Here is a 27,426-nt window from a genome sequence, read left to right as displayed (position 1 = left end):
AAAGTCCGATTAATTCAAGAATTTATTATTAAGTTTTTAGGACCTAAATTACGTTAAATAATCGAAATAATATGCAGATTAATATTTTATATTTTAAATACTGTCAGCGATCTTGTAACTTGGACATTTATTTATATTGTAGTCACTCGTGTGATCATATTTCTCTTGAAATCAATAGTAAAGGAAGGAACGAAACATGTTCTACGAAATTTATATAATATTTTATTGTTAAATTCTTTTGCAGAATAAATTATAAAGATGTATTTGGTTTCTCGAGTGGTAGCTTGAAGCTATGAATTATTACCAGTTAAATTAATCTGCTAAAATACCAGATTTCATCCGGAGAAATTTAGTTATATATAAAGGATTCCACGTGGAAATTGTCTATGTTGCACTTGGTAAATGTAGGGCATCGTTACACTTCCTCGTGCATTCACTTATTGTACAACTTTAATTAGCATCTATCGGTGACAAAAAGTTTTTCACGGTCATTTCGTTTAGTATGTTGTACGAAGTACATACAAATAAATTCATAAAGAAAAAAATAAATAAACTTTTCTCTCTCCCCAGCGCGAATCGAAATGGTACTAAATGCAATATAAAGAGTTTCTTGTACTGATGTAAATCTCCGACAGCAAAAGAAACTTATACAAGAAGTGGTGCTACGACGTTTTTAGCTGCCTTCGTATTTCCTCAATGAGATTGCTACGTGGCACACGAGTCTGCTCCCGCGTCGAGACGACTCTCAGTGTAACTTCACCCTGCGCCAGCTCGCCTTCGCCGACGATTATCGCCAACGGAATGCCATTTTCCTCGCAGTGTTGCAACTGTGCCAAGAGTTTGGCATTTTTCTTGTAGGATTGTTCCGCTTTCACGCCTGCCTCCCACAGATCCGCCAGTATCTTCATTCTCTCCTCATGCAGATTTTTCTGCGCGCTCGCCACGAACACTTCGATCTCAGCAGCGCGCGTTTTTAGGCCTTTATTCGCCAGTTTTGCCTCCATAACACTGAATATTCGCTCTACACCCAATGACACGCCGACACAGGGTACCATTTTGTTCTTGCTGTCGAACATTCCTACTAAATTATCATAACGGCCGCCGCCTGCCACGCTACCAACACCGATATTGTCTCCTGCGAAGAATTAACAAACATTATCGACATTTTGCCAGAATCATTTTATATAGCATATTCCATTTTTTTAAATAAAAATTTAAAAAAAATTAAAATGCATACCACACAATATAGCTTCGTAAATAACACCTGTGTAGTAATCGAGTCCTCTTGCGAGACTCAAATCAAACTTAATTTTGTCAAGAATTTTGTAGATGCCACAGTACTTCAGCAACAGTTCTATGGAGTCTAAACCTTGTACGGCAACAGTCTGTTTCATCAGCTCTTTGTCTTTTCTCAACTCTGCTATTAGTTCCACTCCACCGGATTGCAAGACGTACTTGCCGACTTTATCAGCAATATGATCATCCAATCCCTTTTCGTCTATCATCTCCTTCTTTACTTCTTCCCACGGACTTTTGTCCAGCTTATCCACGGCGGAACAGATACTGCGGAATTTACTCTGTGGTACGCCGCATGCAGCGAATATGCCATCCAGCAGAGACCTATGATTCACCTTAATTAAGTATGATCCCAGATTCAGAGCTTCTAACGCTTCGCATACAACCTTGATGCATTCTACATCTGGTAGCATCGGATCGTACTGACCAGCAATGTCGAAATCCTTAAAGATATCAATTCAAATATCAATGTCAATGAAATGAAGTATCTCTAAAACATATTAACGTGCATATTGTGCTTACACATTGATAAAATTCTCTATATCTGCCTTTCGTTGTAGCTGGGTTATCTCTTCGATAAACCTTGGCAATGTGATATCTCTTGATGGAAGAAATTTTGTTCATGGCCAGATACCTCGCGAAAGGAACTGTCAAATCATATCTAAGTGCGAGAATCTCACCACCTTGGTCTTTTAGATCATAAATAAGCTTCGAGTCTTCACCATATTTACCAGTTAAGACATCCTGTGTAATAAATAAGATCAGTATCGATATTAAAATTGATAACATAGAAATTAAAAACATCATCTTGAACAACAAGTCTTACTTTTAGCTCAAATACAGGCGTATCTATCGTCTCGGCGCCGTGACGCTTGAATACTGATATTATTTTCTCCAACACTCCCAATCGCAGTGCCATTTGCTCTGGATTATAATCCCTCGTGCCTTTTGGCGTTTTGAGGATGAGTTTATGAGGACAACCATTCTCCTCCCCCAATTGTGCCTTCAGCTCCAGCAACTTGGCGACTTCCTCTGCTATCTACAAACAGGTAAACAAACGCGTCATTAATACAGGGATCGCGGCGTCGTTCTCGCTCTCAGTTCAGGGTACGATATTCGAGAACGTCGTACCCACCTGTGGCGTCGTAGACATCGGTACGTTGCGAATGCGTTTCCACACGACGGGCAAAGAATTATTGCGCATCAGGCGTAACATCGTGAATGGACGAGGGAATTATAAGGCAACCAGAATGAAAGAGAAAACCCTCCTCAATGTTGATTTATCAAACTAGTCCAAACAGCAGAGATAATATCAGTAAGCAAGCTAGCAAGAAACTGCCATTAATTATTGCTGTAGTCTACAGTTAATGGAGACATTATCGTGTCCCCTCCACGCAAATTAAAAATTTTTAGAATTTGGGAAGAATGCGAGGAATCTCTTATAGGAGGAAATTTAACTTCTCAGAGAGAATGAAACATATTTAATTTTTGAACTATATAACTTTCATCATGTAAAAGCTTCTACACAGAAAAAAACACAAGTATCAAATTAAAACTAATATATTCCATATTTATTAATCAGTTTCATATACATATAAGCAAAAAGTTGTATCATAATGATAATATTGTTTATGTAATTTAATCTTCCTTAAGGAATTTGATAACCTTAAATTTCAGCAAAATATATTTTTATTACAATATTATAATAGTTAACTAAAAAGCACAATATGATGGTTTGACAAATAATTCTAATTCTTGGTTTGAAGATATTATTTTCTATCTGACATTTTTCCATTCAACATTCATAAAAGTTAATATTGACTAATAAGAGCATATCTTTCTTGGTAAAACTATACAAATATATATAAAACTTATATATAAAACAATTCATTGTTTCATATATAAACAAGAATATAAAATCTTGAAAAAATTTGATAATTTTAAATGGACATAATTTGCTTACATGAAGAAACAAAATATATATCTGTTTAAGATCATCAAATTCTTTTAAGATTTTATATTCTTGCTTATGTATGAAACAATGAATTGTTGATTTGATACTAATTTTTTTCAGTATAGGAGTATATAGGAATCTCTTTTCCTGCATGTTTGAACACAGCGCAATTTCGCAATAGTTTATGGCAGCTCTGCTTGCAAGCAACCGGCTGCCTCACCTTTTTGTCTAGCGTATTTTTGCTAATATAGCGAGCATAGCCCTTCAGCCGCTCGAGTTTTTCTGCAAGGAAAACAAGCGATGGTGTTCCCGTGGAGGAAAACGCCAAGCGCTCCTCCTGAGTAAAGCTTTTCATGTTAACGTGCCACCTGCTCAGATGCGGCCATTTCGCAAGTTCGTCGTCAAGAACGACATGCAACGTGTCGAACAATTCGGCGTCCTTGGACGTTGGGTACCAACCGCACACATAGCTGACGTCCGCAAGATCATCGTTTAGGCTTTCTAGCTCAACATTTATATCAGACTGCTCTCTGTATTCCTGAGAAACGAGACGTGTCTCACTAAAGAAAAACCTGGGGAATACCGGTGGCAAAAAAGGGAGAGAAAGAGAAATCTATTCTTTGTGCCTGTCCTTGGTAAAGATTGCTGTCACATTGCACTCTCAAGAGAAGTCTGTTGCATCATGTTCACCGTTACGAAAGATTCGTTCGCTTCGACTGCACATTTCCTTCGTTCGAAAAAGAGGAATCGGTTACAGCGCTTCCAGGCTTTAGAACGAAGGGAAAGCCGCGCGTGGAAAAAGAGCAGCCGAAACCAAGAAATCTGACGGCAACGGTGACAAAAAGTGAGACCGAAGCGTAAACCCAGGAAGCGTGACGCAAGGTGCGAGGCAAGAAGTAAATGTTTGAAGTAAATGTTTAAAGTGAAAAGAGTAAGGGGGACCACTTTCGAACCGAAGGAAAAGTCAAGGTGACACGATGACAGGGTGTAATTGAGCACAACCACCGGAATCGAGCCCCCTCCGAAAGCGACGAGGAGAAAGGTGGTACATCTGTGACACGGAGGGGGCACCTCGCAGGGTCTTAAGGACTCCCCCCAGGAAGGGCGAAAGGGCGAAGGGTAGTCCGCGAGGCCGCGTACCTGCGTGTTATCAGCCTTCGCGGCTTTCAGTCGTCGCACTATCTCGCCTTGCTCTTTTACGCGGCACAGCAAGGTATCCCTCGTTGTTTCGTCAGCCATCGCGCTACAAGCTAGCACCACACGCGATCGTGGTTGATCGTGGTATCTCAGGGGCCCGATTCCGTGCGTTCCGCTCGCCGGTGTATCACTTTGTAACCCGGGAACGAATCGCATGGCCGCGCGAGGCGCGCGAGTGCCTCCCTACGCGGCTCACTTCACGTCACTTCACGTGAGAGACGAGAGAGCTGGAGCAAGCCGGAGTCGCCGAAAAGTGAGGGGGAGGCTCGACTGTGGGCTCGACTCGCAAAACGGGTTCCTTAATTGCGCACTACTCCTCCTACGTTCAATGGTTCAATCGAGGCAAACACGCATATATCCACGATGCACGCGTGTGTGAAGTGTGGGAGTCGTGGGAGAATAAAAGGAAAAAAACCGATGTCATGAGGCCTGCTTTGCTCACTTGAACTGCGCGTTGCATTTTCTGCGCTCAAAACGAAGCGGGAGTGTGAAGAGAAAAGAGGAAGGGGAGGGCAGAGATGAAGGAGCCAGAAAGTTCAGCCGCGAGAAATCCCTTCCACGCACCTCGTAAAATATCCTCCTTCACAAAGGAGAAAGGTGAATCCACGTGTTCCGAAGTTTGAAGCATGACGTAACCATGATCCAAATTTCGAACGCAGACAAATTCAATCTATGGACATTCCTGCGCATCAGTGAATCGCGATAAACGGGAAAACACGTACGCTGATATAATGTGCTCATTGGAAATTTGATAAGTAATTTATATGCGATTTTGATTAATTCGGTGTTAAACGTACATCGCGCAGAGGAACGCGATTATGAAAGGGAAACATGTGGTGGGAGGATCCTCCAACGATGCACCAATGACGCTGTAATGCGGCCAACTTCACGGTGCATGACATGCGTGACAAACAGTTCACGTGGAATTTTCCTTGTAACAACGAAAACATAAATGATATTTATATAAATGACTTTGGTTTGATCAAAATAATTTCTTTTAAATAAAACTTTACGATATCTCGACCGTTTAAATATATGAGAATCTCTTTCGCTGGGTGTAGATAAATAATTGCTAATGAGATAAAAAAAAGTGTAATAATTAAATATTAACTAAGCTAAATAACAATGTTAATAACAATTTTTTCTTAATTTTTTTAGATTATATCAGGACCATTTTTTCAAAATAAAACTACACATTTTTACATAAATCAGTTTTTGTCAATGTTTTGTTGCGTGTAGATAAAATAATTAATTGCTGATAGGAAAATATTAATAATTGTTAAGCTAAATAATAGTACAAAAACAATTTTTTACGTAAATTGATTTCTTTCAAGGTATTCTACATATTTTTCATCATAATGAATAAATATCGAATTGGTAACAAGAGATTTTCATAATTACGCGTACGTAGTTCGATATTTTTATTTGGAATGAGTGTACCTAATGTTTATCTGAATATTTTTGTGTATTGCAATTTATAATTCATTATTCTAAGGCATGTGATATATATGTATATCTGTGTGTCATTATAATGACATGTTGTAACACCTCTTGACGTAAACATATATCGATGCGGTTATCATTCGACCGCGTTCCAATCCCTATTTAATTTATGTGCAGTTATGTCTTGCAACCTGTAATCAATCTTTCCGAGGTAGCTCGGAACGCACGCGATCGGATTTTGCGGGAATTACAGCCGATTTCACCAGCTTTCCCTTGAATTAGATAATGTCCGTTAAATTCGCGATTAAAGGACATTATCTAATTCAAAGGAAAGATTGATTGAAAGCTCTTTAAACACACAACTTCCCTGTTTCAAATATAACATATTTAACAACAGATAATTGTACTATCTGGAACATATCGCATCTGTAGAGATCTTTAATTTCGTTTCTCTAAACAAGAGAAAATCTTCGAAACTTTTTTATTTTTTACTATACTTTTGTTAACTTAAAAATTAATAATTTTATTTTGTATTTTAAAAAAATATATAATAAAAGATTTTATCAATTGCATATTTGTCTTTTACATTTCATTCAGGATTTTACTGTTATTAGACGTTTGAAAATGTACAAGTTTAATAGAATTGGTCTTTAACACTAAAACGGCGGCAGCGATCAAAATAACCGTTTCAGTTTTTCCCATTAACTTTATAATTAATCTATTGCTTAATCTTAGTAGAATCTTGTAATTTTGTGATTGTTCGTGAATTTTGCTTTTATAAAAGTTGAAAAAAAAGGAACTAATTAATTAAAAAGAACAAATTGACATGATTTTTCCAATCGGCAGTTTTTCGTGAGAGATTTTACCGCGGTTCTATTGCATTTCATATTTCATATTTAACAAAAAAACGTATTTCTCATTTTCTCCACATCTCATTCTGTGAAGCTGTAACGGCAGAAATCGAAAGAATTTATGCTCGAACTAACATTCACCAACTCAATGATGTATATAGATGTTAATTAAATTTCTCTATTCAAGAGAACAAATTATGCTAACAGTGCAGATTATAATCTGCAAATGAAGTATTTTACGACGTGTTTCGACGTATGGCATGGAACACCTATACGTATGCTCTATTCATGTATTTAATTTACATTGATATGCGATATTATATATGCAGAAAGTAAGAGGCTAAAGGCAGCGTAATTGCTTGACATCAAATTTTTGCGCACAACTACTTAATTCAAAGGAAAAACAGATTTTTTAGTGACTACATTTTTTGGCTTCCTCTTAACAGCAAATTCTTTTAATCAAATCTTAATTTAAATTTCATTTTAATTATTCAAAGATACAAACTCTATGCAATTAATCGACAACATTCTATTTTTCCCGTTCATTTATAATTCAGAAAAAAGCTATTCATTTTTTTTATAGTGGTGGAACAATTGCTATGACTCGTTTCCTTCGGTTTTCATCTGCGGTTTAGAGAAAGCGTTTTACCTTTTATTGCGAAAGATTGTGTGTGTGTGTTTGTGTGTGTGTGTGTGTGTGTGTGTGCGTGCGTGCGTGTGCGTGTGTATAAAATTGTTTAGTGAAATTGAATTTCAAAAAAGTTAACGACTTTTTATTTCATATTTATTAATTTATTATAAAATAATTTATGTTTATAAATACTCTGCGATAGACAAGCTACCGAATAAATTTTAATTCTTTATTTTTCCTTATTTTTAATATTTTTGTAAAATAAAAATTTTTTCATGATTTTTCGCATATATTATCCTGTAAAGAAAGCATATTTTATTTAACTATGAACATTTATAATATTAATAAAAATATAGAAAAGATATAGAAATAAAAAAAAAGATATAGAAAAAAATTTTTAATAAATCACTAAAATTTGGTAGCTATAAAGAGACAAAGATATCAAAATTTATAAAATTCAATGTTATATCTTTTTTGGAATTATATATATTATAAATAATAGAAGATGAAATGAGAAATACCTTATTAATTTCCAAAAATGCGCATACACTTCTCAGAGCTTGCTGAAATGCTTTCTCAAATCCAGCACTATCAGTATCCTATTGAGACACAAAAATGATTGATTATACTGATTAATTTTAGAAAAAATATATAGTTTGCTTCTCATTAAGCATAAAAGGGCGTGGAAGTTTTGATATTTCACGCGATACGTACAAAGAGAGGATCTCTGATGACTACTATTCCAGCTGGATCGTACTTCCCAAGTAATTCTATCTTCGCTTGGCTATCCTCCGGTCGCATCTGGTACAGCATACGGATATTACACTCATCCATTCCGAATATCCAATCGAATTTGTAGAAATCGTTCGTGGTGATCTATTATAGAATTATTCTTGATAATTCCATGTATCAAGTCTCTGTATTTATATCGTGGAAAATATTTTTGTTCAACAATCATGTATAAAATTAGATAGATAACAGGTAAGAGTCGAGAATTGTAACTCTCACTTGTCTCGCAATGTGAGAATAATCCGTAATTCCAGCTTTTTGAAGAGTGGCTATTGCTCTGGGTTCAGGACCATTGCCTACATGATATTCCAGAAGAGCGGCGCTTTCGATCTCCCAGAAATCGGTTAAACCCATCTTCCGCACTTGATCCTGAAACACCGCTTCTGCCATAGGGGAACGGCAGCTGTTTCCTGCTTGAAAAAAAAATAAAAAAATTAGTCAAGTTAATTTAAAGTCAAATACTCAGATTCTAATTTCATTATTGAAGTATTGTTCAAGATTTGAAATAAATTCCAAAATTTCATAGATTTTTATGATAATATAATATTTAATATTGCAGAATTTTTTACAATATATTTAATGTAAAATAAGAATTAAATACATTGAAAAAAATATTTAATGCATTATTTAATACAAAATAAATAATGTACATAAACATGTCTTCTTTCTAATCATTTTTATGCAAATATTTAACGACATAAGTAATATAAGTAATTTAAATCTAAATGCGTTTTAGTGGCACTTCAGATTTTTCTTTAATATGTAAAAATATTTAATAATAATGTATGTATAACAAAGTTATATATTTAAAAACTTAACAATGTTTTATGCTGTTAGCTTTTAATTATTTGTGATTAAAGAGTGTTTAAATTAATGAAGTATTATAAGAAAAGACAAAACTGTTATATACACTTAGCAACTTTGGCAAGTTAGTTTGACAAGTCATATACGTTTAATTATACGAGTATAACTTAAAAATAGAAACCGTATATATCTGTAACCATATGAAAACACTTTAAGAAATTTAAAGCTTCTAACTCACTAAAAAGATTATTTCGTTACATGTGTGTTATAGTTGCAATTCTCACTTCAATCATATTCCATAAAAGAGGAAAACTATTAGAATAATATAATTCTTTTTTTGTGCAGTTAAAAAAAAGCAACAATTCAATAAATCCAGCTTATAACTGAAAATAAATACAATTATAAATAATTAAAAATTACAGTACCTAAACAAACCATGAGAACTTTCCTCTTTCGCATCATATTGATTTGTTACTAACAATAAGTCAGTATATGTTATGTAACCGTACGTACATGCAAGTACGTATGAGAGCATGTACTGCACTGAACCATTTGAGGATAAGAGGTTGCTAAAGAATTTAGTTCTGAAAAATCTAGTATTACAGAGATTTTTGGGATCACTAAATCCAAATTTGACCTCTAAATGACAAAATTTAAAATATCCAATGTAGCTGCAATGGAATGAAAGAGGCAGAGAACAAGTACTGACAGTGATCACTGTATTTTTTCAGAAATTATCAACTATCAAATTTCATGAAAATTGGCCCAAATAGTTTCATGATACTATACTATTATATAGCTATATATAGCTATAGTTAACTTTAAAGTAAAAACAAAATTGAAGAATTCAAAATGGCGAATCCAATATGACGGATTTTTTCTTGAACACAGACAATGTGAAATTTTCATAAAAATTTGAACTTAGATGTTTCTAATGATATAGCTATAATCTTGAATTAGAAATATAAAATTTGAAGTGCCAAATTCAACATGACAGAAAAAATATATATGCTAAACATTGCTTGATTTCATGAAACACATAATTCGAGGAAACTCATAATCTAAAAGATATTCTGAAAACTTCCAATCTTGTGCTGTTTGGGGTTTCATCTGTTTAAAGTACATTTTGAGTTAGCTGTTTTAGGCTTTGGAATCAATAAGAACATCGTAAAGCTCTGGAAAGAAACATGTATAACAATTGTAGTATAATTGTTATTAACAATTACTATAATTTATTGCATGTACATTGTATATAACTTTTGGATAAAATACATTTTATCTATAATCTTGCATTAAACAATTTCTTTTTTTATATAATTACCTTTTTAGATACAAATTATTTTGCAATAGTATTAACAAGTTTATTTTTCTGCATTAAGTGAGGAAATAATCTTTGAGAATATTCAATATTATATAATTTCATATATATTTTTATAAAACATATTCTTTTAAAAATCCAGGTAAATTGATACATGAAGCAGTCCTTACATTAACTTGAATATTTATTCAAAAATGCTGTTACACTTGCTAAACATTGATCGTAGACTTTCTGAAATCCTACACTATTGCTGTCCTGCAAAAAGATCACAAAAATAATTCACAAACATATATATCTCCATTTTGTTTTTTTTTTTAGTTCTACAAACATCAAAGATGACATACATAATATGGATCACGTATTATGATTTTTCCACTTGGATCATAACTTCCTAAAAGCTCCACTTTTGCTTGGCAATTCTCTGGCTTCTGAGTGTTCAAATCATTAATGTTCTCATGATCCATACCAAATATCCAATCAAATTCATTGAAATCTGTTTCCACAATCTATGCATAAGTAAAAATACTCTTAAATATCGAATAAATAATTTGTAATAATAATAGTTTCAATGATTCTAAATAAATATTAGCTAATTCATTCAATTACATTAAAATTCATATTTTCTTTTTTTTCAAAAAAAAAATTTGATCATAAAAATTATTAAATATAGAAAAGCCAAGTTAAATTGCTGTTATTAGCAAATAATTAATGAAAATTTTATTCTCAAAAATCACAAAATCTTACTTGGCGTGCTCTGTGGGAATAATCAGTGATCCCATTTTTCTTTAACGTATCTCGTGCCCTGTGGTCTGGTTTTTTACCTGCATGATATCCTATAATGCCAGCACTTTCTACTATCCACTGATCCTGCAAACCTCTCTTTTTCACTTCATTTTGAAATACAGCCTCTGCTATTGGCGAACGACAAATGTTGCCTGTAATGCAAAATATATAATTGATTAACAACATACATGTAAAACAATTAATTATATTTTTTATTACGTTTCTTTTTTTATATGTTTTACATATATTTATAAACAAATTTAACTATATAACTGGTATTTCTATAATACCTAAACAAACCATGAGTACTTTCTTCTGCTTCGACATCTCGGCATAAGATACTGTATGTGTCTTTATTTAATTAAAAATTATTTTTTTTTAAACATACACTTTACCCCCCACAGACATAACATCAACATCAAGGACTAAATTGAAGTAAGATACGTCACGTGTTTGTCTTTGCATCTTTGGAAGAGTTCACAAATTAATCCAGTTTTATTTTGTCCAATTGACCATACAAACTTCGACATTTTTCAGATATTAAATTATATTTTTATATATTAAATATATATATAATAAATATAAAAAATATACATTAAATATGTTAATATTTAATATATATATTTCTTAATATGTATTATATATTAATATTCTTGTTCACAATCTTCTTTCTAGTGAGTAGTTTTGTGTATTGGCAGCGCCGATACGCTTCTAGGGTTTTAAATGTTTCGCGTCAAAACGGATAACGATCCTTTCCGTGTGTAACGTTGTGCTGTAAACACGTGGTTACAACCGTAATTATTGAATTTAAAGCGAAATACTCTGCAAATCACGTAAGTACTCATGCTACTTTATTCGCTGTTGCGCGGATCCCGTTTTTCCATGACATGGTGATCCGAAAACCGGGTATTCGCGCACATATCGTAAGCGGCATGCTCACTACGTTTCAGCATGCCCGTCGCGGTATCGCCCATTACATGCGAAGCGAATATTGCGCGATAACTATTAATTAATGTTTTTGATTGCCATATATCGGGGAAGCATCCAACAAATTACGCCCGCGTTATTCGCAATTTTTTACTTTTTTGTGCGATCTGGATGTCATGGATGCCGCACAAGATTGCACAATGTTGTGTATATACCCTCGCTCACTGTAATGGAAGAAATTTAATTACAACTTGGGTTCACGATGCTAAAAATTATTGCAAGATCTTGGATGGCGAATTAATTAATTGCATTTGAATAACTTAGTCAATTGATTAATATAATTGGTCAGTTTTTTCTTTGGTCGAGATTTGAGAGATTTTTAGTGTCATGGACAATACGAAAAAAGGCTTTAGAGGAAAATGTATTCTTTGACAAAAAAACTCATAAGTCTGTTCTCAGTGCGAGTTTTTTACAACTGGATTTATTTTACAGAATGCCACTGGCACGAGATTTTCTCCATCCAAGTCCTATTGAGGAGAAGAGGAAACATAAACTGAAAAGGCTTGTACAGAAGCCTAACAGTTACTTCATGGATGTCAAGTGTCCAGGCTGTTATGCTATCAAAACTATTTTCTCACATGCTCAGAGGCCAGTCGAATGTGATGGATGCCGCACGATACTTTGTACACCAACGGGTGGCAAAGCACGATTAACTGAGGGATGTTCTTTTAGAAGAAAGGTCCAGTGTTAATTTTATGATATGTATTCGACTTCTCTTTATATTCGATAAATAAATACAATCACAATATGTATTATAGCATTATTTACCATGAAACAGGACCTATCTATAATATATACAATACCCTGAACATGTATGAGTAAATATGGAAGATTTGCATATTATTTTTAGAAACAAAATGAATTTTTTACAAAGTTGTGAGAAAATTTCAGTTTTTTAGTATTAACAAAATATTTAAATAAATTTTACACAAAAATACAAAATTAAAAAATTTTTCCCAAGTTTAAGTTGAATTTTCTTTAATATACATCTATATGCATATCCAGAATATATGTAGAATTTTAAAACTTTAAATCTTGTCCAACTGGATTTAATATATTTTTAAATATAAATAATATATTTGGAGTCAAATTTTTATGAAGTATTTGAACGTTTAAAACATGATCTAGTTTTTGGCACAAACATTTTCATAAAATAAAAAATTTTATAGTTTTTGTATCTCGGATAGCTAATGTGTTTTGGTTGATACAAGTGTATTTGAGATATATAGATAAATATGCTATATCTCTTACATACAATGTACAAAAATGAAGATATAGACGTGATCATAAATCTTTATTTCCACACACGCCCATTTTTTATAATAAATTCGGCAATCTGTAACAGAGATTCCTGTAGTACTGTGTTTCAAGATACTCTCGAGTTTCATGCGGATGTACATAGATAGCTTCTATAAATGAGTTGCTGCGCATGCTCGCGTTTACGTTTTTTATAATTTGCATCTTATAGTAATATCCTAATCGACGAAAAAAGGGGACAAAACTTAAGAATGTAAAATCGCATTGTACGCTTGAAATACTCCAGAGGCGACTTCTACGGACCGAGATTTCAGAGATAACTGCAACAAAAAAAAGAGATCGATTAAAGAAGATTGATGATGGTATACATTTACTTTTCAAATAAAATTACCATGTATAAACTATCTTTTCATGCAATTATCTTCGTAATTAGTGGTTGCTAAAAAATTGTACTCTATATTATTTTAACAATCTATGTAAATGTAAGGTATATTTAATCGTACCGTGACATCGGGATTGCCTGGTTGAATTTTTAACTCGTTCAATACCCAAACATTGTTCGTCAGTTTGAGAGACTGATAAAGCATATCTTGCCCCTCTACGTTCCTTTTAGCAATTGTGAAGACGTTATTCTGTTGCATTTTTTGCACTACTTGATCCGCGGTCAACATTACTCCATTTAATGTGTATTGTACCTGCAAAGAGATGTGTTTCTTGAACACTTTTAACGAGTCTTAACATTTAGACCATTTTTGAGATAAATATAGAAGAAAAGTAGACGAATGATACCTCATTTTGTGCAGGTATATCTTTCCAGGTAGAAAGAAACACTCTCTTGTCTAACTGTCCATCTTCTGCAAAGTACACGTTCATAGGTACGAGACATGCGAAGTAGAAAACATCGATGTTGTTTTTGATAGCAACTTGAAGGTTGTTCAAAGGATCCATACGTTGCACCGCACCCGCGGTGGACAGTATAACGTTCGCTTCTATACTCGATCCAGGACTTAGGGGAGCCGGCACTTGTAACGGGGCTGCCGGCGTTAATCCAAAGCTATTTTTGTTGAGCTGTATTGCGAATCCTCCCATGGGTTGCATCGCCTTGTTAGTGAAGGTCATGTCCATACTGATTTGCCCATTCCTATGACACATTTTGCACATATAATTATTTACAATTAAAGGAATGTATATTGAATGTTCTTTTTATTCATTAATATATCATATATCCTATAATAATTACTTTCTCGAAAATGTGCCCCAGATATCAAAGCCTTTGCCTTTTTCGGCAGGTAGCCAATTAACTTTAGGAGAGATGTAAGACGTGGGACCTTGATTGAAGCCAAATATATCGCCGAGTAGACCCGTTGTGGTCTGGGAAACGGCTGGTGCAGTCGTGCTGTCGTTGTTCAAGATTCCGTCGATGCCACCACCTAGAAGATCCAATCCTAATCCTGAGGACTGTGGTGCAGGTGCTGGTGTGACCATCGTCGGTCCACCTGGAAATAAGTAAATAAAAATAAGTAAGAACAATATAGTTGCAATTTTTTAAAACTGAAACATTTGCACATTAAATCTTTTTAATATTATTATACATTTTTTAGTTTTCTAATTTTTAATTTTACTTTTAATTTAGAGGATTTACTCACCAATGTCCATGCTGAGAAGGTCACCGATCAGAGAATCCTGAGCAGGTATGACTTGTGCATGGGGTTGTGCAGTTGTGCGGTTGGAGTCCTCGTTCGAGTTGCTTCTAGCGGGCAATGACTTCCTAGCGCCAGCTGCTCTGCCTTCTACAAATGCCGTGGGAGGTTTGTGATAAACGGATGCCAGGCTCGAGATATGACAAATCAATTCATCCAACAAGGTTGGTTCCAGCAGATCCGTTTCCTCGGAGATCAGTGGCTTTTCTGCGAGCACTACCTCCTTAGCTGCTGCCGGATCAGTGCTAAGCAGTCGCCAATAGATGAATCCGCGATCTCGTAGATCGGGATTATCAGAATCCTGTGTGGCCAGGCTGAGCACTTGCTGAACCAACTCTTGTGTGTCCGTGGGCCTCTTCAGAAACAGTTTGACAATTGCGGTGAGCAACTGCAGCTGCACCTGCGTATTCTCATCGTGGAATCCTTCCAGGAAGCTCTCCAGCAATTCGTCGGCATTATCAATGCGCTCCGCGTATTCTCCGATAATCCATATCATGGACGCACGCGCTTCAGGCTCATCGAGTGTATCCAGATTCTCGCACAGAGTCGAAATTATGCTTTCGTACTTGTTAGGATATTTCCGGAAGATATCTTTTATTACCACAATCGCTTCTTGAACAACGTAATTTACCTAAGAAAAATTAGAAATATGAATTATTAATTTTAAAATATTAATTTTAATATAAAAATATTTTTAAAGATTAAATTTCAATATAAAATATTTTGAAATATAAAATTACATTAAGAATATACTTTAAAATTCTATTTTAAGATATATCTCGTAATATCTGTAATCACCTTGGTTTGTATTAGATCTAGTAACGTGGAGACGCAACGTTCCGCGGATGGCTCAACTTTTATGGCGCAGCGACCGATGGCCCGCACAGCCTTCCTCACAAAATCTACATCAACTTCAGTGGCGTATTCTTTTAGCTCCGATAGGACTTGCGCGATGTTGGCTTGCGATGCTAAACGAATCATAATATCCAACTTCTCCAATTTTACGTAAATGGGATCGTTGTACTTGACGAAGAATACTTTCATCTCGTGTTTCAAAATGTCTGGTCGTTTTTGCACGATAAGATTGATGTTTCTCAATGCCACGTACTGAACTTCCGGTTCAGAGCTCAATAATGTGACGAGAGGAGGTGCCAATTTCTTTGTAAGTGTACCGACGAAATCCGACTCTGATTGTAGCATCTCCATTAATTTCATTAATACCTAAAATGTCAAAATAAATCTGATTAATATAAAATTATCTCTAGTTGTCTCGCACAGACTTAACAATAAATTTAAAGGCTCCAAGAGAAGAAATTGATGATCCCATTCTTGTGAGTTGTTAGATTTTGGTGGAAATATTTAAATTTAGAATATAAAAATTTTTAAATAAATTGTATAAGATAGGGCTAATCATATTGTTTTCCTGGACCCATCATTTATTCGCATTTACTTTGATGGCAGAAAGCACGACTGCGGCGTTAGCATGCGCCAAACGTGGAGTGATCCGTTCACAGATGCTTTGCGCCTCACGATCGTCTTTGGGCGAATAATTCGCCAGTGAATCTAGGATGAAGACTTGGCCCCATTCTGTACACTCGTTGAGCGCCGTCAATAACTTGTTTATGGTTTGCGCGTTCATTTCTACCAACGGTTGACCGCTCGGACTGGCCTCGTTGATCTCAGACAGAGCAGCTACCGCATTCGCGACAACCTAATAACATTCGATACGTATTATCTACAGTATTGTTATCTTTAGGTAACGATAAGTTACAAATTTCCCGCCTTTGCTGTTATCACTTTTTTAAACAATGTTTTTTCATCAAATATCTGTTTAAGATTTTAAAACGTTTGTGATATCTCTCAAGTTATCAAGTTCTAATATGAGCGAAGAAAGGTTTACATACCATTGGATTGCTGTCGGACAGGAGATCCTTCAACTGATCCAGAAATCCCTGGTCCTCGACTAAGGCCGCGTTAATGTCATAAAGTTTGGCGACGCACACGGCTGCGGTCTTGCGCACATACGGGTCCTCGTCCTTCAGGCACTTGCGCAGCGGCTCACACAGATACTCGGTTATCTTGTCAACGCGTATACAGCCCATCGTACGAACTGCCAATGCGCGAATCAGCGGATTTGGATCCTCGCAGTCCTGCGCAAAAATCGGGCAAGCCAGGGATTCAAGTCTAGTCACAGTAGTGGCTATCTATCTCAACCCATGAACTTTAACAAAATAGAAAATAGCATTGGTACCTTTGTCATCGGAGATGTCGCTAGCTCCTTTTGCGTGTCAGAACGAAAAAGGTCAAATTGGTCACCGTCACCATTTTTTTTATTAATAAGTGTTAAATACTATACTTATCAGCCATTTAAAGTAGTATGTAATTCAAGAACTGATCATTTTTTAAAGAGCACGAGATATCATTCTTCGTTAGTTCTTTTTTCTCTTTCTTTACAATCGTTGTGGCATAACTTTGGCGAATGAAGATTGAGAATTGTGTTACATTAATATTAGCATCATGCAAATAGAGATACTTAAATGGTATATATATTATCTAACATATAAATATATAGAAAAATATATTTACAAATGTATTTATATTAATGGAGTTATGAGATATTATTTGTAACACGAAATTACATTCATTAGATACATTGAAATTTTGAATATGATACGAATTGCGTGCAGTTAAATATCATCTTTATACAAGCACCGATTGGTAATGCAAAAATACGTGTAAAATAAACATTTAAGAAATCACAATTTTCATGCTGCTGCATTAGAAATTCTCGAGTAAGAGATTAACGTTCGAATGTATCATTCTTCGATCCAAGACGGTATCGTAAAATTGCGATGTAAGAACCGATTTAATAAATTTACATCATAAACAAACAGCGCTGTGAAGAATGTACAATTTGCTTCAAGCGTTTCGTATATAAATTGAAAATTGCGTGACTTCTCGAAAAAACGTTACATGCTCAATTCCGGGAAAAAAACAAGACGTATGTATCAGTGCATTAGCAGTGGGAAGAATAATGATATTTTTAATTACTCTATTCAATTTTTGATAAATTAATCATGTATTACGGAAATATACACAGATTAATATAATTAATATAATACCTAACGGAGTACATTCTGGAATTTGGTTTCTGTAATTAAACAGATGGAAAAAAAACGTTACCGCTATATCACATTATCCATCGTCCACAAAAATAACAGCTTGTTATTAAAATGCAACTGGAACAACCAAAATCCAGACCCGTGCCCTTTGAAAAATAAGCAATTCCAGTCGTAATGAACGAAAAAATTACATTCCGTCCCATAACGCAGACAGCTCTGTGCAAACTGTAATTTGCAAAGCACAGTCTGTAATACAGTGCGAGGCACGCTGTAAAATGTATAGCACAACGAGGATGATATCCAATAAAGGAGGATGATATCCAATTATATTTACAATCTGATTAGGTTGTTATCAACAATACAATAATTATCTAGTTTGCTTCTCGTTACAAACGTTACAAAGACACTGAACATCATCCAAGTGTCATTAAGAAATATATGTAAAGGGTAAAGGTGCGTTATATATAAGTAAAATCGTGATGACGAATTGAATGACGAGTTTCTAAGCTACGTTACCTTGACGAATGTGTTGACTGCCATGATGGCCATGTCCGGTTGGCTCTTGGCGTAGTTCATTAGGTACAAGTACACCAGCTTTTTCAGTTCCAGATTGTCGGTCTGCATGCAGTTCACTACGTCAGGAAACAGTGTAGACACATCTTTTCCTACTGTCATGGAAGCAATGACCTGGACAGACAGAACAATGATACGTTAAACAAGACAATGTAAATGTAACATTCTTAATAAGTACAGAGATCTGCCATCTTCATTTTGTTAGAGTCAATCTCATTCTTTGTGTTATTATTTTCTAAAAGAAGACAGTTAACGTCTGCATAACTGCTACTATACATCGCTACATTATATTGTATATTATTTACATGTATATTGTATATTATGTCATTTTTGTTCTATTCTAGTTGTACACTAATGTAAGAAGCACAGTCAATGCAATCATAGACAAGTACGACTTGCTAGACTACATGCTGATGCATTGCTCTCTTAATTCATTTTAAAATTAAAATACAACAAACATGTTTCTCTCCATGTACAAGATATATATATATATATATATATATATTTTTTTTAATACATTAAACAGATATTCTAGTCTATATCGTGAAAAAGTTGACCTATTTTTGAGAATTCTTATTAATGAAAACTGCTGCATATATTTTTCTATGCTACACATCTACTTGTACATACTTACTTGTACATATCTAGAAATTTGGGCTAAATGTTTGTTAGTTCTGTTTCTTAATTATATTGTGTAAATTTAAGAAACACATTTTTCAAATGGCTAATATGAAATTTCTTAAAAATTATTAAAGCTATTAATTTAAACTTTAATATATATGTAAACTATATGTACAGTTTATCACCTAAACTAGGATTATGATGATCAATAAATTAACTACTATTAAATTGTTAAATTCTATCACTTTTTATTAAAAAAGCGATATTTATTCTTTAAAATTACACCATTTCAATCACTTGCAATATTTTTTATTAATTTTAGTTATGTTTTACATATATGCCAAAGTCAATAGCTTCAGTATTTTGTAAGAAATCTGCCAACTTGAAAAATGTGTTCTTAAATTTACGTAATATAAAAACTAATAAACATTTAATTAAGTAGACAAATATGTGCAGCAGTTCTGTTTAAAAACATTCTTAAAAAAATAGATCACTTTTTTGTGATCTAGACTATAAAACTCTCTTAACATATTCAAGGATATGTTAATCAGGAAATTATCAAACAATTATAAGATAAGAAGAGTAACATACATATAAGAAATATTTTTTGTAGAAAGAAGCCATTAAAATTAAGATTGAAGTTTCCTCATCTTAGATTTCATAACTTACCTCAATAATCCAAATATATTACCTTTTATTCTGCATGAAAGTGCTTATTACATATGTAATATTAAGTTATTACTAGCAAGACCAGAGTTATTATCTTCTGTACAGCAATAAATTTTTTTTATTTACCTTTTTTACAGCTTCCTTCTTTTTTTCTTTCTTCTCATTATTTAAGTCCGACTTGAGCTCAAATAACTCCCCTTTCTTCGTCGTAGTAAAATACTTGGAGTCCGTCATCTTGTCTGTAGTAGCACATGTAATGAGAAATGTCATTATATAAATTTGCAATATATCTCTGATGATATAAAAGCTAATATATTGCTTATACAAATATACACAAAATTTGAAGAACCATCACTACTCTTATCTACTTTCTATCAATTTAGCACTGCTTCCTTATAAAAATAGAGTGATTTAGTAACTAATCATATAACCAACTCCTTATTTATTTAGTAATCAAACAAATCATTAACGTTATCTTATTTTCTATGAGAAATTGAATAATCATCATTCTATCTTGTAAAATTGAATTTTAATTTATCTTAAGAAGTACTCAACTACAATCTAATTACATTAAAATGATATTAAGGTTGTGAAAAACTCAAAGTTGTGAAAGACTGTAACATACAGATATCTATACTAAACGATCTAGTTGTTAGATAGATATCTGTGCTGTAACAGAAATGCAAAGATTCTCGCCTGCACCGATAAATTCGAAGGAGGCAACAGATTCTTGCACACTGGAGAGAGAACGAGAGAGAGAGGAAGAGAAAGAGAGAGACACGTATGTGAAATTAAATAAGATTTCGCTATATAGCGAACTCGAGACTGGATCAATGTCCAGAATCTATGGTGGCGTAGCGCTAACTCTCTCGCTCCAACGAATCGAGCTGTCATTTACCAGCAGCGCGGAGCTGGTCGGGAAAAGCCGAGGGCGAGGGGAATGCCTCGGGGAAATAGATAATCGCGGGGGCGCGAGGCGATAGGCGATAAGCGAGCGAGCGAGCGAGCGGTGTGGCGTGGCGCGCGCGCGCGCTCGCGAGCAATAACAGAGTGGAATAAAAGAGAGCAAATTGAAACATTACGTAGGATCTCGAACGGTTGCATCTGGAGCGGGGCCGCCGTAGCTGCTCGCGCCGTGCCTCATTAATTACCTGTCTATTTAAACAGCGTGCCGGCGGCCGACAGCGGGGAGAAGGGGGCGAGGTACGGCTGATCGAATTTTATTCCGCGAACCGAGAACCGAGACAAGTGACGTCGCCGTCCGCCCCCAGGGGAATCTTGCGCTTCTTGCTGGAGCGGGAAACGTGCAATACACCCACCGGGGGCACCTGTGACACTTCGCTGCCGTATAACGGGCTATCGCAAGGGCCACGCAGGCCTTGCGCGCATGAAAGGGAGAGGCAAACCGCTGCCACTAGTTATCGATAAGCGACTCATTCCTGATTGGCCGTCTCGCTCTCGTAAAAGGCACTGTATGCGTTCGGCATTAATAAAAAAAATAAATAAATAAATAATAAAATGCAAAGAAAATAAAAAAAACATGCTTCTATAAAAAATAATAAATTACAAAATTTACTTCATACAATTCTATATTAAATTTGAATTAATCGTTGAGGTCGACTTTTAAAACTTATAAATTATGTAAATTTCTCTTTTTTTCTTTTTTAATGCATTTTCTTTTTTCTTTCCCTTCCAGTACGTATCTAATTAATAATTTATTTATTAAACGGAAAATATGAGTTACTTTAAAAAAAAAAGCAATTGATGATACTCGAGCTTGATTGGTGCATTTACTCAACTACTTGCACATTCGCCTTTAGGTCCATTCGATCCGACGAATCACATCGAGCGATTTCGACATCTTTCTTCAAGTATGCTTCATAATGTACTGATGGCCCAGAAAATTTATAATTTATAGTCTTGTTTTTTTTATTTAGCTAAACTAGCTGCACTAGTTTACAGTTTATTTTTTTCCCCTCATATTGGAAGAAGAATGATAACCTCTGAACTAGTGCAGCTAAAATGAACAGATCTCGTGTCACGTGTGCCATAATCTTTCGTATACTACCGGCACATATCGGAACGCACCCGTCACACTCGTTAGTTTACGAGAAGAAAAACAATCAAACTTGGTATATCCCACTATATCCGGCAGCGAATTTTGTGCGTACGGTTTGTGTTCAAGAAAACGTAAACAAACTCGTCTTTCGCGGAAAGATTTATAACAGCTTGTAAACGCGAGTGAATGTAATATTCTTATTGCCAAGTGCGATAGAGAAAGTTCGTAAGCACTAAATATACATACCTACTATATTTGTTTCAAAAACAACGTTTTCGACATTGTCCATCTCGTGCCGCCTGCTTGATCTCATCACTAATTTTTTTATAATTTCGGAACTTCATATATATTCAAGTTAGCGATCTTGCACCAAGTACATTCTTGTGCCCCAGCACTTCTTTACATCAAATACATATTTTTGTATCTCATTTAGCATATATTCTAATTGTCAGAAAAAATAGAGTTTAAATATTACCTGGTGAATGAAGTAAATGCTGGTGGAAGCTTTGTTAAGTGCTTTGTAAAACTACCTTGCATCAAGTACAACTTTATACCCTAGTATTTTCTTGCATCAAGTATATTTTTGCATCTTACAGCACATATTTAAATTAGGAGGAAAATAGTTTAGATAAAGCCAGTGACTAAATTAGATATTGATGGAAGTTTTGTTAAACGTTTTGTAGTACTAGTGACTATATCTTGTATCAATCTGTTTTATCTGTGTTTTACTACTTACAGCAAAACATCTTCAAAATGGCATTACGTACTTATGGAGACAAACCTATAAGTTTCCAAGTAGAGGAAAATGGCGAATACTATTGCATTGGCTCGGAAGTTGGCAATTACTTGCGTCTTTTTCGCGGTTCTTTGTACAAGAGATATCCCGGCATGTTCCGGAGATCCATAACCAACGACGAACGTAAAAAATTGGTAGAACTTGGATTGAGTCAGCACGTTCTTGCATCAAGTGTTTCACTGTTGAGAGCCAGTGAAGTAGAGGATATTATTGAAGGCAATGATGATAAGTACAAAGCGGTATCAGTGCATTCTACTGAGCCACCGGCGCCAAGAGAAGGTAAATCGAAAAAGTCAATGGCTTGGGTGCCGAGTCTACCAAACAGCTCACATTTAGATGCAGTACCTCAAGCTACACCAATAAATCGCAATAGAGTGCACAATAAAAAAGTTAGAACATTTCCATTATGGTAAGTAAGAAAATACAAATCAATTTTCATGTACAATTATGTCATGTCTAATAAAATTATAACTTATTTTAATTCCATTATAGTTTTGATGATACAGATCCATCTGCAAATTTAGAAAATGCGGCACAGCAAGAAATGCTGGTTCCAATACGTTTAGATATGGAAATAGAAGGCCAGAAATTAAGAGACACTTTCACTTGGAATAAAAATGGTATATATTTTCATATCCAATTATAAAGGATGTTAGCAATTATAATTTATTATAACAATGTATTTTTTTGTCTTATAGAAAGTCTTATAACACCCGAACAATTTGCCGAGGTGCTATGCGATGATTTAGATTTGAATCCGTTAACTTTTGTTCCTGCAATCGCACAGGCGATAAGGCAGCAAATAGAAGCATTCCCTCAGGAGACGATTCTGGAGGATCAGTGTGATCAGAGAGTGATAATTAAATTAAATATACACGTGGGCAATACCTCTTTAGTGGATCAGGTAGAATGGGACATGTCTGAGAAGGAGAATAATCCAGAGAAATTTGCAATGAAGCTTTGCGCAGAGCTTGGTCTTGGCGGAGAATTTGTTACTGCTATTGCCTACAGGTAAAACAATAAATTATTTCATATTATAATCGCATAATTGTGTCATCGTTTTGTACAATTTTATTGAGATTATTAGAGTTGAATTTATTGCAAAAATAAGCAAAGTTGAAAATTTAAAAATATTGAAATATTATTTTGGATACTCAAATGGGATATATAGTAGGGTTGAATAAGTTAATATTTTTTTATGTTACATGAATAAAATTAATTATAAATTAAAACAAATACGAAAAGTTAAGGCTCCTGTGAATAACAATTTAAAATAGGAAAAATGAGCCTTAAATTCGTTTTTCCTATTTTAAATTGTTACAGGAAAGCCAGAAATTAAGAGACACTTTCACTTGGAATAAAAATGGTATACATTTTCATATCCAATTATAAGGATGTTAACAATTATAATTTATTATAACAATGAATTTTTTTATCTCATAGAAAGTTTTATAACATTCGAACAATTTGCCGAGGTGCTATGCGATGATTTAGATTTGAATTCGTTAAAAGTTGTGCTGGATGTTGTGCGCTAAAACAAAAATTAATAACTAAAATAAAAGCAAACATTTCAACTTTTAATAGTCTTCATCAGTGTATATAGGTCTTAGAATCTATAACAATAAAAAAATTATATGCCTTATCGAAAACTTGACGCATCGAAATAACTAACAATTTGTATCTTACGGAGTATGAATCTGCGACATCCGCTTACAAAAACGTACAGATCAAATCAACCTTACACCTGATATATTGGAAGCCTTAGTCTAAATGATAGTCCCAAGGAATGTGAAAAGAGATACCGTTTTCGGCACACGAATCTAATGAAACAGCACAAAGCAACATAAAAATAATAGATAAAAAATATAAAATAAGACAACTACTAATAAATTAAACTAATTATATTTAAAGTCAAGTTGTACAAATAATAAATATAAACAAAAAGTAATAAAATTCAATAAAATGGAAACTGTACAAGTTTATTAAAAATCGAAACGTTTGCTTTTATTTTGGTCATCAGTTTTTGTTTTGACGCACAACATTCAGCATGGCTCTTAAGTTTGTTTTTCCTATTTTGAAAAATTAATTACGTTAAAAGTTGCATGAATAAAGAATTAAGTTAAAATACATTAAGATAGATTAAAAGTTAATTTTGAAAAGTATTATATTTATGTTAAGTTAAAATAATTTTTTAAATTGAAAATTACAAAATAAAATTTTTACTTGAAATTAACTAAGTTAAGTTAAAAAGTATTAACTAAAAAGTTCATACTTTTTAACTTAATTTAGTTAATTTCAACTATTTCAAGTAACAATTTTATTTTGTAATTTTTAATTTAAAAAATTATTTAGTTTAATTTAAAAGAAATTATAACTTTTAAATACTTTTTAACTTTATTATTTAATTTTGGCTTTTTAATTAGTTACTGTTTAACGTTTGTATATAATAAATTATTATTACACATCTAATAAAGATATTATCATCCAAATAATATTTTTAATTGCAGTGTACGTGGACAATTATCGTGGCATCAAAGAACATATGCATTTTCTGAAGCACCTCTCCCAACTGTAGAAGTTCCTTTCAGACCTCCATCAGAGGCTGATCAATGGGCACCATTTTTAGAAACTCTAACAGACGCAGAAATGGAAAAGAAGATACGCGATCAAGACCGAAATACTCGGTAAGAAGTGGATTTTGTAGGAATATACAATATAATTTTATTTTAGAGATATTTGATTGATTATTTGTTTTTTTTCAGACGTATGCGACGTTTAGCAAACACGACACCCGGCTGGTAGATACAGCATCTAGAAAAGAAACATTTAGAGAAAGAATATATCCATACCATCTAGATCTTTTAACTGTCCTAATTTTTAGTATGCCCTGATATTTATAAGATTTATAAGTAATGATATAATTTTTATTAAAATATCTACGTATATATAAGATACAAAATATATAAAACTATTTGTAAAAATAATGGATTGCATTTTTAAAAAATGTAACTACATAATTAGTCGTCGTTGATTATGGAACGTTCTTATATACAGGATATACAGAACTAATGAGTCATTCTTCAATTTAAAATATTTTTCTTTTATATATTTACAAAAAAATTTTTTTCCAATTTTTATTATATAATAGTCAATTTGTTCTTGTGATCGTGTGATGAATAAATGTTGTCTTATATCGTACGTGCATATGGTATGATCAACAACGCAGTTATTTGTACGTACATATCATACAACACTTCAATCAAGAACTGATAACAGTTGATTGTGTGACTCAACTTTAATATAATAGTAAGAAATACAATTAAAATTGTTTTATATGTGAAAATTATGTATTAAATATACCTTGAATATTTTATTTAAAATATGTCATAAAATTTATTTTTTGTTACAATTATCTGTTGTAGTCGACTGCAATCGTACGGCGAGATAACAGATCACGTGATTGTACTCATTCATGATAAACGATCATTGCAAAGCACGTGTCAATTATCTAACATTTTAACATTTTGTTCATTATTCTGACTGAATGGATTAAATGGAAAATCTGAGTGAAAGAAAAAGCGCCTGCAAGATTTATGAACGATTGCCTACAAATAAATTGGAATGGAAATTGGTTACTACATCAATAATACATCATACAATAATATCTCTTCATTATAATACTTATCTTTTTTTCTATATTATGTAAAATTTAAATGCAATATACACTGCTCTACTTTTTGAAGATTTTGGAAGGAGATAATCGCGATTCCATGACGAAGCACTCTTGCATTTAGCCGTGGACTATGGACTCAACTTGATGACTAGGAACGCAACAGGCCCAATTGGTGCCCTCGTCAAGACATTTTCTGTCCAATCTTAACTTTTACTCATTTTTTTGTAAAAATATAATTCAATGCACCCACACATGACTTCCACACAGGCATACACTTCAATCGTGCAAAGCGAGTTTTAGCAAATCGGTATATTGAATGGCAAACGATCGTTTTTTTTTTACCTCAAGTTCTTGCTACGATCCTATTACTATCTCCGTATATACATTTGATTTTTATGAGAAAAATGTAACAATTTTTTGTAAGTTTACAGTTTTTACCTAGAGTATTATTTAGATACAAACTTTTTCAGAAATACTAATCTTTTTGAAATATAAGTTTATGTATAATATATGATACGAAATATTTGCTACAACATTTAAACAATATGTAACATAATATATAATAATAATATAACATATATAAAATATTGTTTTAAACATAATATAAAACATAATATATATAAAGAACATATAATGTTATTTATATATGTTATTTTTATCTTACATTATATATTTGCCATATTATAATATTTTCTAATATTATATACACACATGTGTGCTATATATATATACACACACGTACTAGTTTAGTAAACGTTTGTTGATAAAATGTTAGCAAATATTGACATTGCAAGCATATGATCTAAAATCTGTTGTCATGTTTGTTTTTATATTTTTTTATGTTTTTTTTCTTCAAAGTATTAACATTTATTTTATTTTGTTTCAAGTACAGAGAGAAAGAGA

At 33.5% G+C, this 27,426-nt stretch overlaps 6 protein-coding genes across 19 annotated transcripts; 2 read left to right on the top strand and 4 right to left on the bottom strand.

Annotated features, from left to right (window-relative positions):
- Positions 1-205: 205 nt before the first annotated feature.
- LOC105203591 (histidine--tRNA ligase, cytoplasmic) lies at positions 206-5,530 on the bottom strand. Of its 4 annotated transcripts, XM_039446401.1 has the most exons (7): positions 4,391-5,526; positions 3,471-3,788; positions 2,432-2,584; positions 2,123-2,335; positions 1,819-2,040; positions 1,238-1,739; positions 206-1,135 (listed from the first exon to the last, which is right to left on the bottom strand). In XM_039446401.1, the coding sequence occupies exons 3-7, from the start codon at positions 2,510-2,512 to the stop codon at positions 663-665; spliced, it is 1,491 nt and encodes a 496-aa protein (XP_039302335.1). In that variant the 5' UTR covers positions 2,513-2,584; positions 3,471-3,788; positions 4,391-5,526; the 3' UTR covers positions 206-662. The 4 variants fall into 4 exon arrangements, with proteins under 4 accessions (XP_039302335.1, XP_011170716.2, XP_011170718.2 ...); XM_011172414.3 differs by lacking the exon at positions 2,432-2,584 and having other exon boundaries at positions 4,391-5,530; XM_011172416.3 differs by lacking the exon at positions 3,471-3,788 and having other exon boundaries at positions 4,391-5,525.
- A 1,987-nt stretch (positions 5,531-7,517) lies between these two features.
- LOC105203592 (low molecular weight phosphotyrosine protein phosphatase 1) lies at positions 7,518-10,429 on the bottom strand. 3 transcript variants are annotated; one of them, XM_011172418.3, is made up of 6 exons: positions 10,287-10,429; positions 9,391-10,140; positions 8,381-8,574; positions 8,087-8,248; positions 7,894-7,971; positions 7,518-7,669 (listed from the first exon to the last, which is right to left on the bottom strand). In XM_011172418.3, the coding sequence occupies exons 2-6, from the start codon at positions 9,425-9,427 to the stop codon at positions 7,646-7,648; spliced, it is 495 nt and encodes a 164-aa protein (XP_011170720.1). In that variant the 5' UTR covers positions 9,428-10,140; positions 10,287-10,429; the 3' UTR covers positions 7,518-7,645. The 3 variants fall into 3 exon arrangements, with proteins under 3 accessions (XP_011170720.1, XP_039302337.1, XP_039302338.1); XM_039446403.1 differs by lacking the exon at positions 7,518-7,669 and having other exon boundaries at positions 7,746-7,971; XM_039446404.1 differs by lacking the exon at positions 7,518-7,669 and having other exon boundaries at positions 7,751-7,971; positions 8,381-8,571.
- On the bottom strand, positions 10,368-11,517 carry LOC105203593 (low molecular weight phosphotyrosine protein phosphatase). The gene is made up of 4 exons (XM_011172420.3): positions 11,357-11,517; positions 11,028-11,218; positions 10,628-10,789; positions 10,368-10,538 (listed from the first exon to the last, which is right to left on the bottom strand). The coding sequence occupies exons 1-4, from the start codon at positions 11,391-11,393 to the stop codon at positions 10,455-10,457; spliced, it is 474 nt and encodes a 157-aa protein (XP_011170722.1). The 5' UTR covers positions 11,394-11,517; the 3' UTR covers positions 10,368-10,454.
- Positions 11,518-12,485: 968 nt separating this feature from the next.
- Positions 12,486-12,803, top strand: LOC105203595 (40S ribosomal protein S27). The gene has a single exon (XM_011172421.3). It carries the CDS (start codon positions 12,487-12,489, stop codon positions 12,742-12,744), a length of 258 nt encoding a protein of 85 aa, XP_011170723.1. The 5' UTR covers position 12,486; the 3' UTR covers positions 12,745-12,803.
- Positions 12,804-13,328: 525 nt separating this feature from the next.
- On the bottom strand, positions 13,329-21,412 carry LOC105203596 (AP-1 complex subunit beta-1). Of its 6 annotated transcripts, none has more exons than XM_011172425.3 (12): positions 21,147-21,412; positions 20,122-20,234; positions 18,649-18,819; positions 17,262-17,288; positions 16,915-17,160; positions 16,461-16,721; positions 15,809-16,231; positions 14,957-15,641; positions 14,551-14,806; positions 14,100-14,451; positions 13,814-14,005; positions 13,329-13,630 (listed from the first exon to the last, which is right to left on the bottom strand). In XM_011172425.3, the coding sequence occupies exons 2-12, from the start codon at positions 20,227-20,229 to the stop codon at positions 13,556-13,558; spliced, it is 2,796 nt and encodes a 931-aa protein (XP_011170727.1). In that variant the 5' UTR covers positions 20,230-20,234; positions 21,147-21,412; the 3' UTR covers positions 13,329-13,555. The 6 variants fall into 6 exon arrangements, with proteins under 6 accessions (XP_011170727.1, XP_011170724.1, XP_011170728.1 ...); XM_011172422.3 differs by having other exon boundaries at positions 21,078-21,411; XM_011172426.3 differs by lacking the exon at positions 21,147-21,412 and adding an exon at positions 20,692-20,872.
- A 640-nt stretch (positions 21,413-22,052) lies between these two features.
- Positions 22,053-26,416, top strand: LOC105203597 (SWI/SNF-related matrix-associated actin-dependent regulator of chromatin subfamily B member 1). Of its 4 annotated transcripts, XR_003269184.2 has the most exons (7): positions 22,053-22,158; positions 22,793-23,259; positions 23,343-23,470; positions 23,549-23,861; positions 25,358-25,534; positions 25,613-26,156; positions 26,273-26,416. XR_003269184.2 is itself a non-coding variant. In XM_011172431.3 (6 exons), the coding sequence occupies exons 2-6, from the start codon at positions 22,808-22,810 to the stop codon at positions 25,650-25,652; spliced, it is 1,110 nt and encodes a 369-aa protein (XP_011170733.1). In that variant the 5' UTR covers positions 22,053-22,158; positions 22,793-22,807; the 3' UTR covers positions 25,653-26,230. The 4 variants fall into 4 exon arrangements, 3 of the variants coding, with proteins under 3 accessions (XP_011170733.1, XP_011170732.1, XP_011170731.1); XM_011172431.3 differs by lacking the exon at positions 26,273-26,416 and having other exon boundaries at positions 25,613-26,230; XM_011172430.3 differs by lacking the exon at positions 26,273-26,416 and having other exon boundaries at positions 22,074-22,275; positions 25,613-26,230.
- The last annotated feature ends 1,010 nt before the right edge of the window (positions 26,417-27,426 follow it).

The sequence above is a fragment of the Solenopsis invicta genome, chromosome 3 (assembly GCF_016802725.1).
Source record: "Solenopsis invicta isolate M01_SB chromosome 3, UNIL_Sinv_3.0, whole genome shotgun sequence".
Taxonomy (NCBI): domain Eukaryota; kingdom Metazoa; phylum Arthropoda; class Insecta; order Hymenoptera; family Formicidae; genus Solenopsis; species Solenopsis invicta.
This window is presented reverse-complemented; position numbering and strand designations above follow the sequence as displayed.

Bases quoted from the DNA above. Each gene is read 5' to 3' on its own strand.
- LOC105203596 (XM_011172422.3), bottom strand. From the start codon at position 21,099: ATGCAACCGTTCGAGATCCTAC. The intron at 18,820-20,121 runs GTAAATAAAAAA...CTGTCTGTCCAG, and splicing joins AGAAGGAAGCTGTAAAAAAG to GTCATTGCTTCCATGACAGT. The intron at 15,642-15,808 runs GTGATTACAGAT...AATTTTTCTTAG, and splicing joins TAGATCTAATACAAACCAAG to GTAAATTACGTTGTTCAAGA.
- LOC105203592 (XM_039446403.1), bottom strand. From the start codon at position 9,427: ATGATGCGAAAGAGGAAAGTTCTCATGGTTTGTTTAG. The intron at 8,575-9,390 runs GTACTGTAATTT...TTTTTTTTCAAG, and splicing joins AGTTCTCATGGTTTGTTTAG to CAGGAAACAGCTGCCGTTCC. The intron at 7,972-8,086 runs GTACGTATCGCG...GTGTCTCAATAG, and splicing joins TCATCAGAGATCCTCTCTTT to GATACTGATAGTGCTGGATT.
- LOC105203595 (XM_011172421.3), top strand. From the start codon at position 12,487: ATGCCACTGGCACGAGATTTTCTCCATCCAAGTCCTATTGAGGAGAAG.
- LOC105203593 (XM_011172420.3), bottom strand. From the start codon at position 11,393: ATGTCGAAGCAGAAGAAAGTACTCATGGTTTGTTTAG. The intron at 10,790-11,027 runs GTAAGATTTTGT...ACTTATGCATAG, and splicing joins ATTCCCACAGAGCACGCCAA to ATTGTGGAAACAGATTTCAA. The intron at 10,539-10,627 runs GTATGTCATCTT...ATCTTTTTGCAG, and splicing joins TAATACGTGATCCATATTAT to GACAGCAATAGTGTAGGATT.
- LOC105203591 (XM_011172414.3), bottom strand. From the start codon at position 4,603: ATGCGATTCGTTCCCGGGTTACAAAGTGATACACCGGCGAGCGGAACG. The intron at 1,740-1,818 runs GTAAGCACAATA...GATATCTTTAAG, and splicing joins ATAGAGAATTTTATCAATGT to GATTTCGACATTGCTGGTCA. The intron at 1,136-1,237 runs GTATGCATTTTA...AATTCTTCGCAG, and splicing joins TTACGAAGCTATATTGTGTG to GAGACAATATCGGTGTTGGT.
- LOC105203597 (XM_011172431.3), top strand. From the start codon at position 22,808: ATGGCATTACGTACTTATGGAGACAAACCTATAAGTTTCCAAGTAGAG. The intron at 23,260-23,342 runs GTAAGTAAGAAA...ATTCCATTATAG, and splicing joins GTTAGAACATTTCCATTATG to TTTTGATGATACAGATCCAT. The intron at 25,535-25,612 runs GTAAGAAGTGGA...GTTTTTTTTCAG, and splicing joins GATCAAGACCGAAATACTCG to ACGTATGCGACGTTTAGCAA.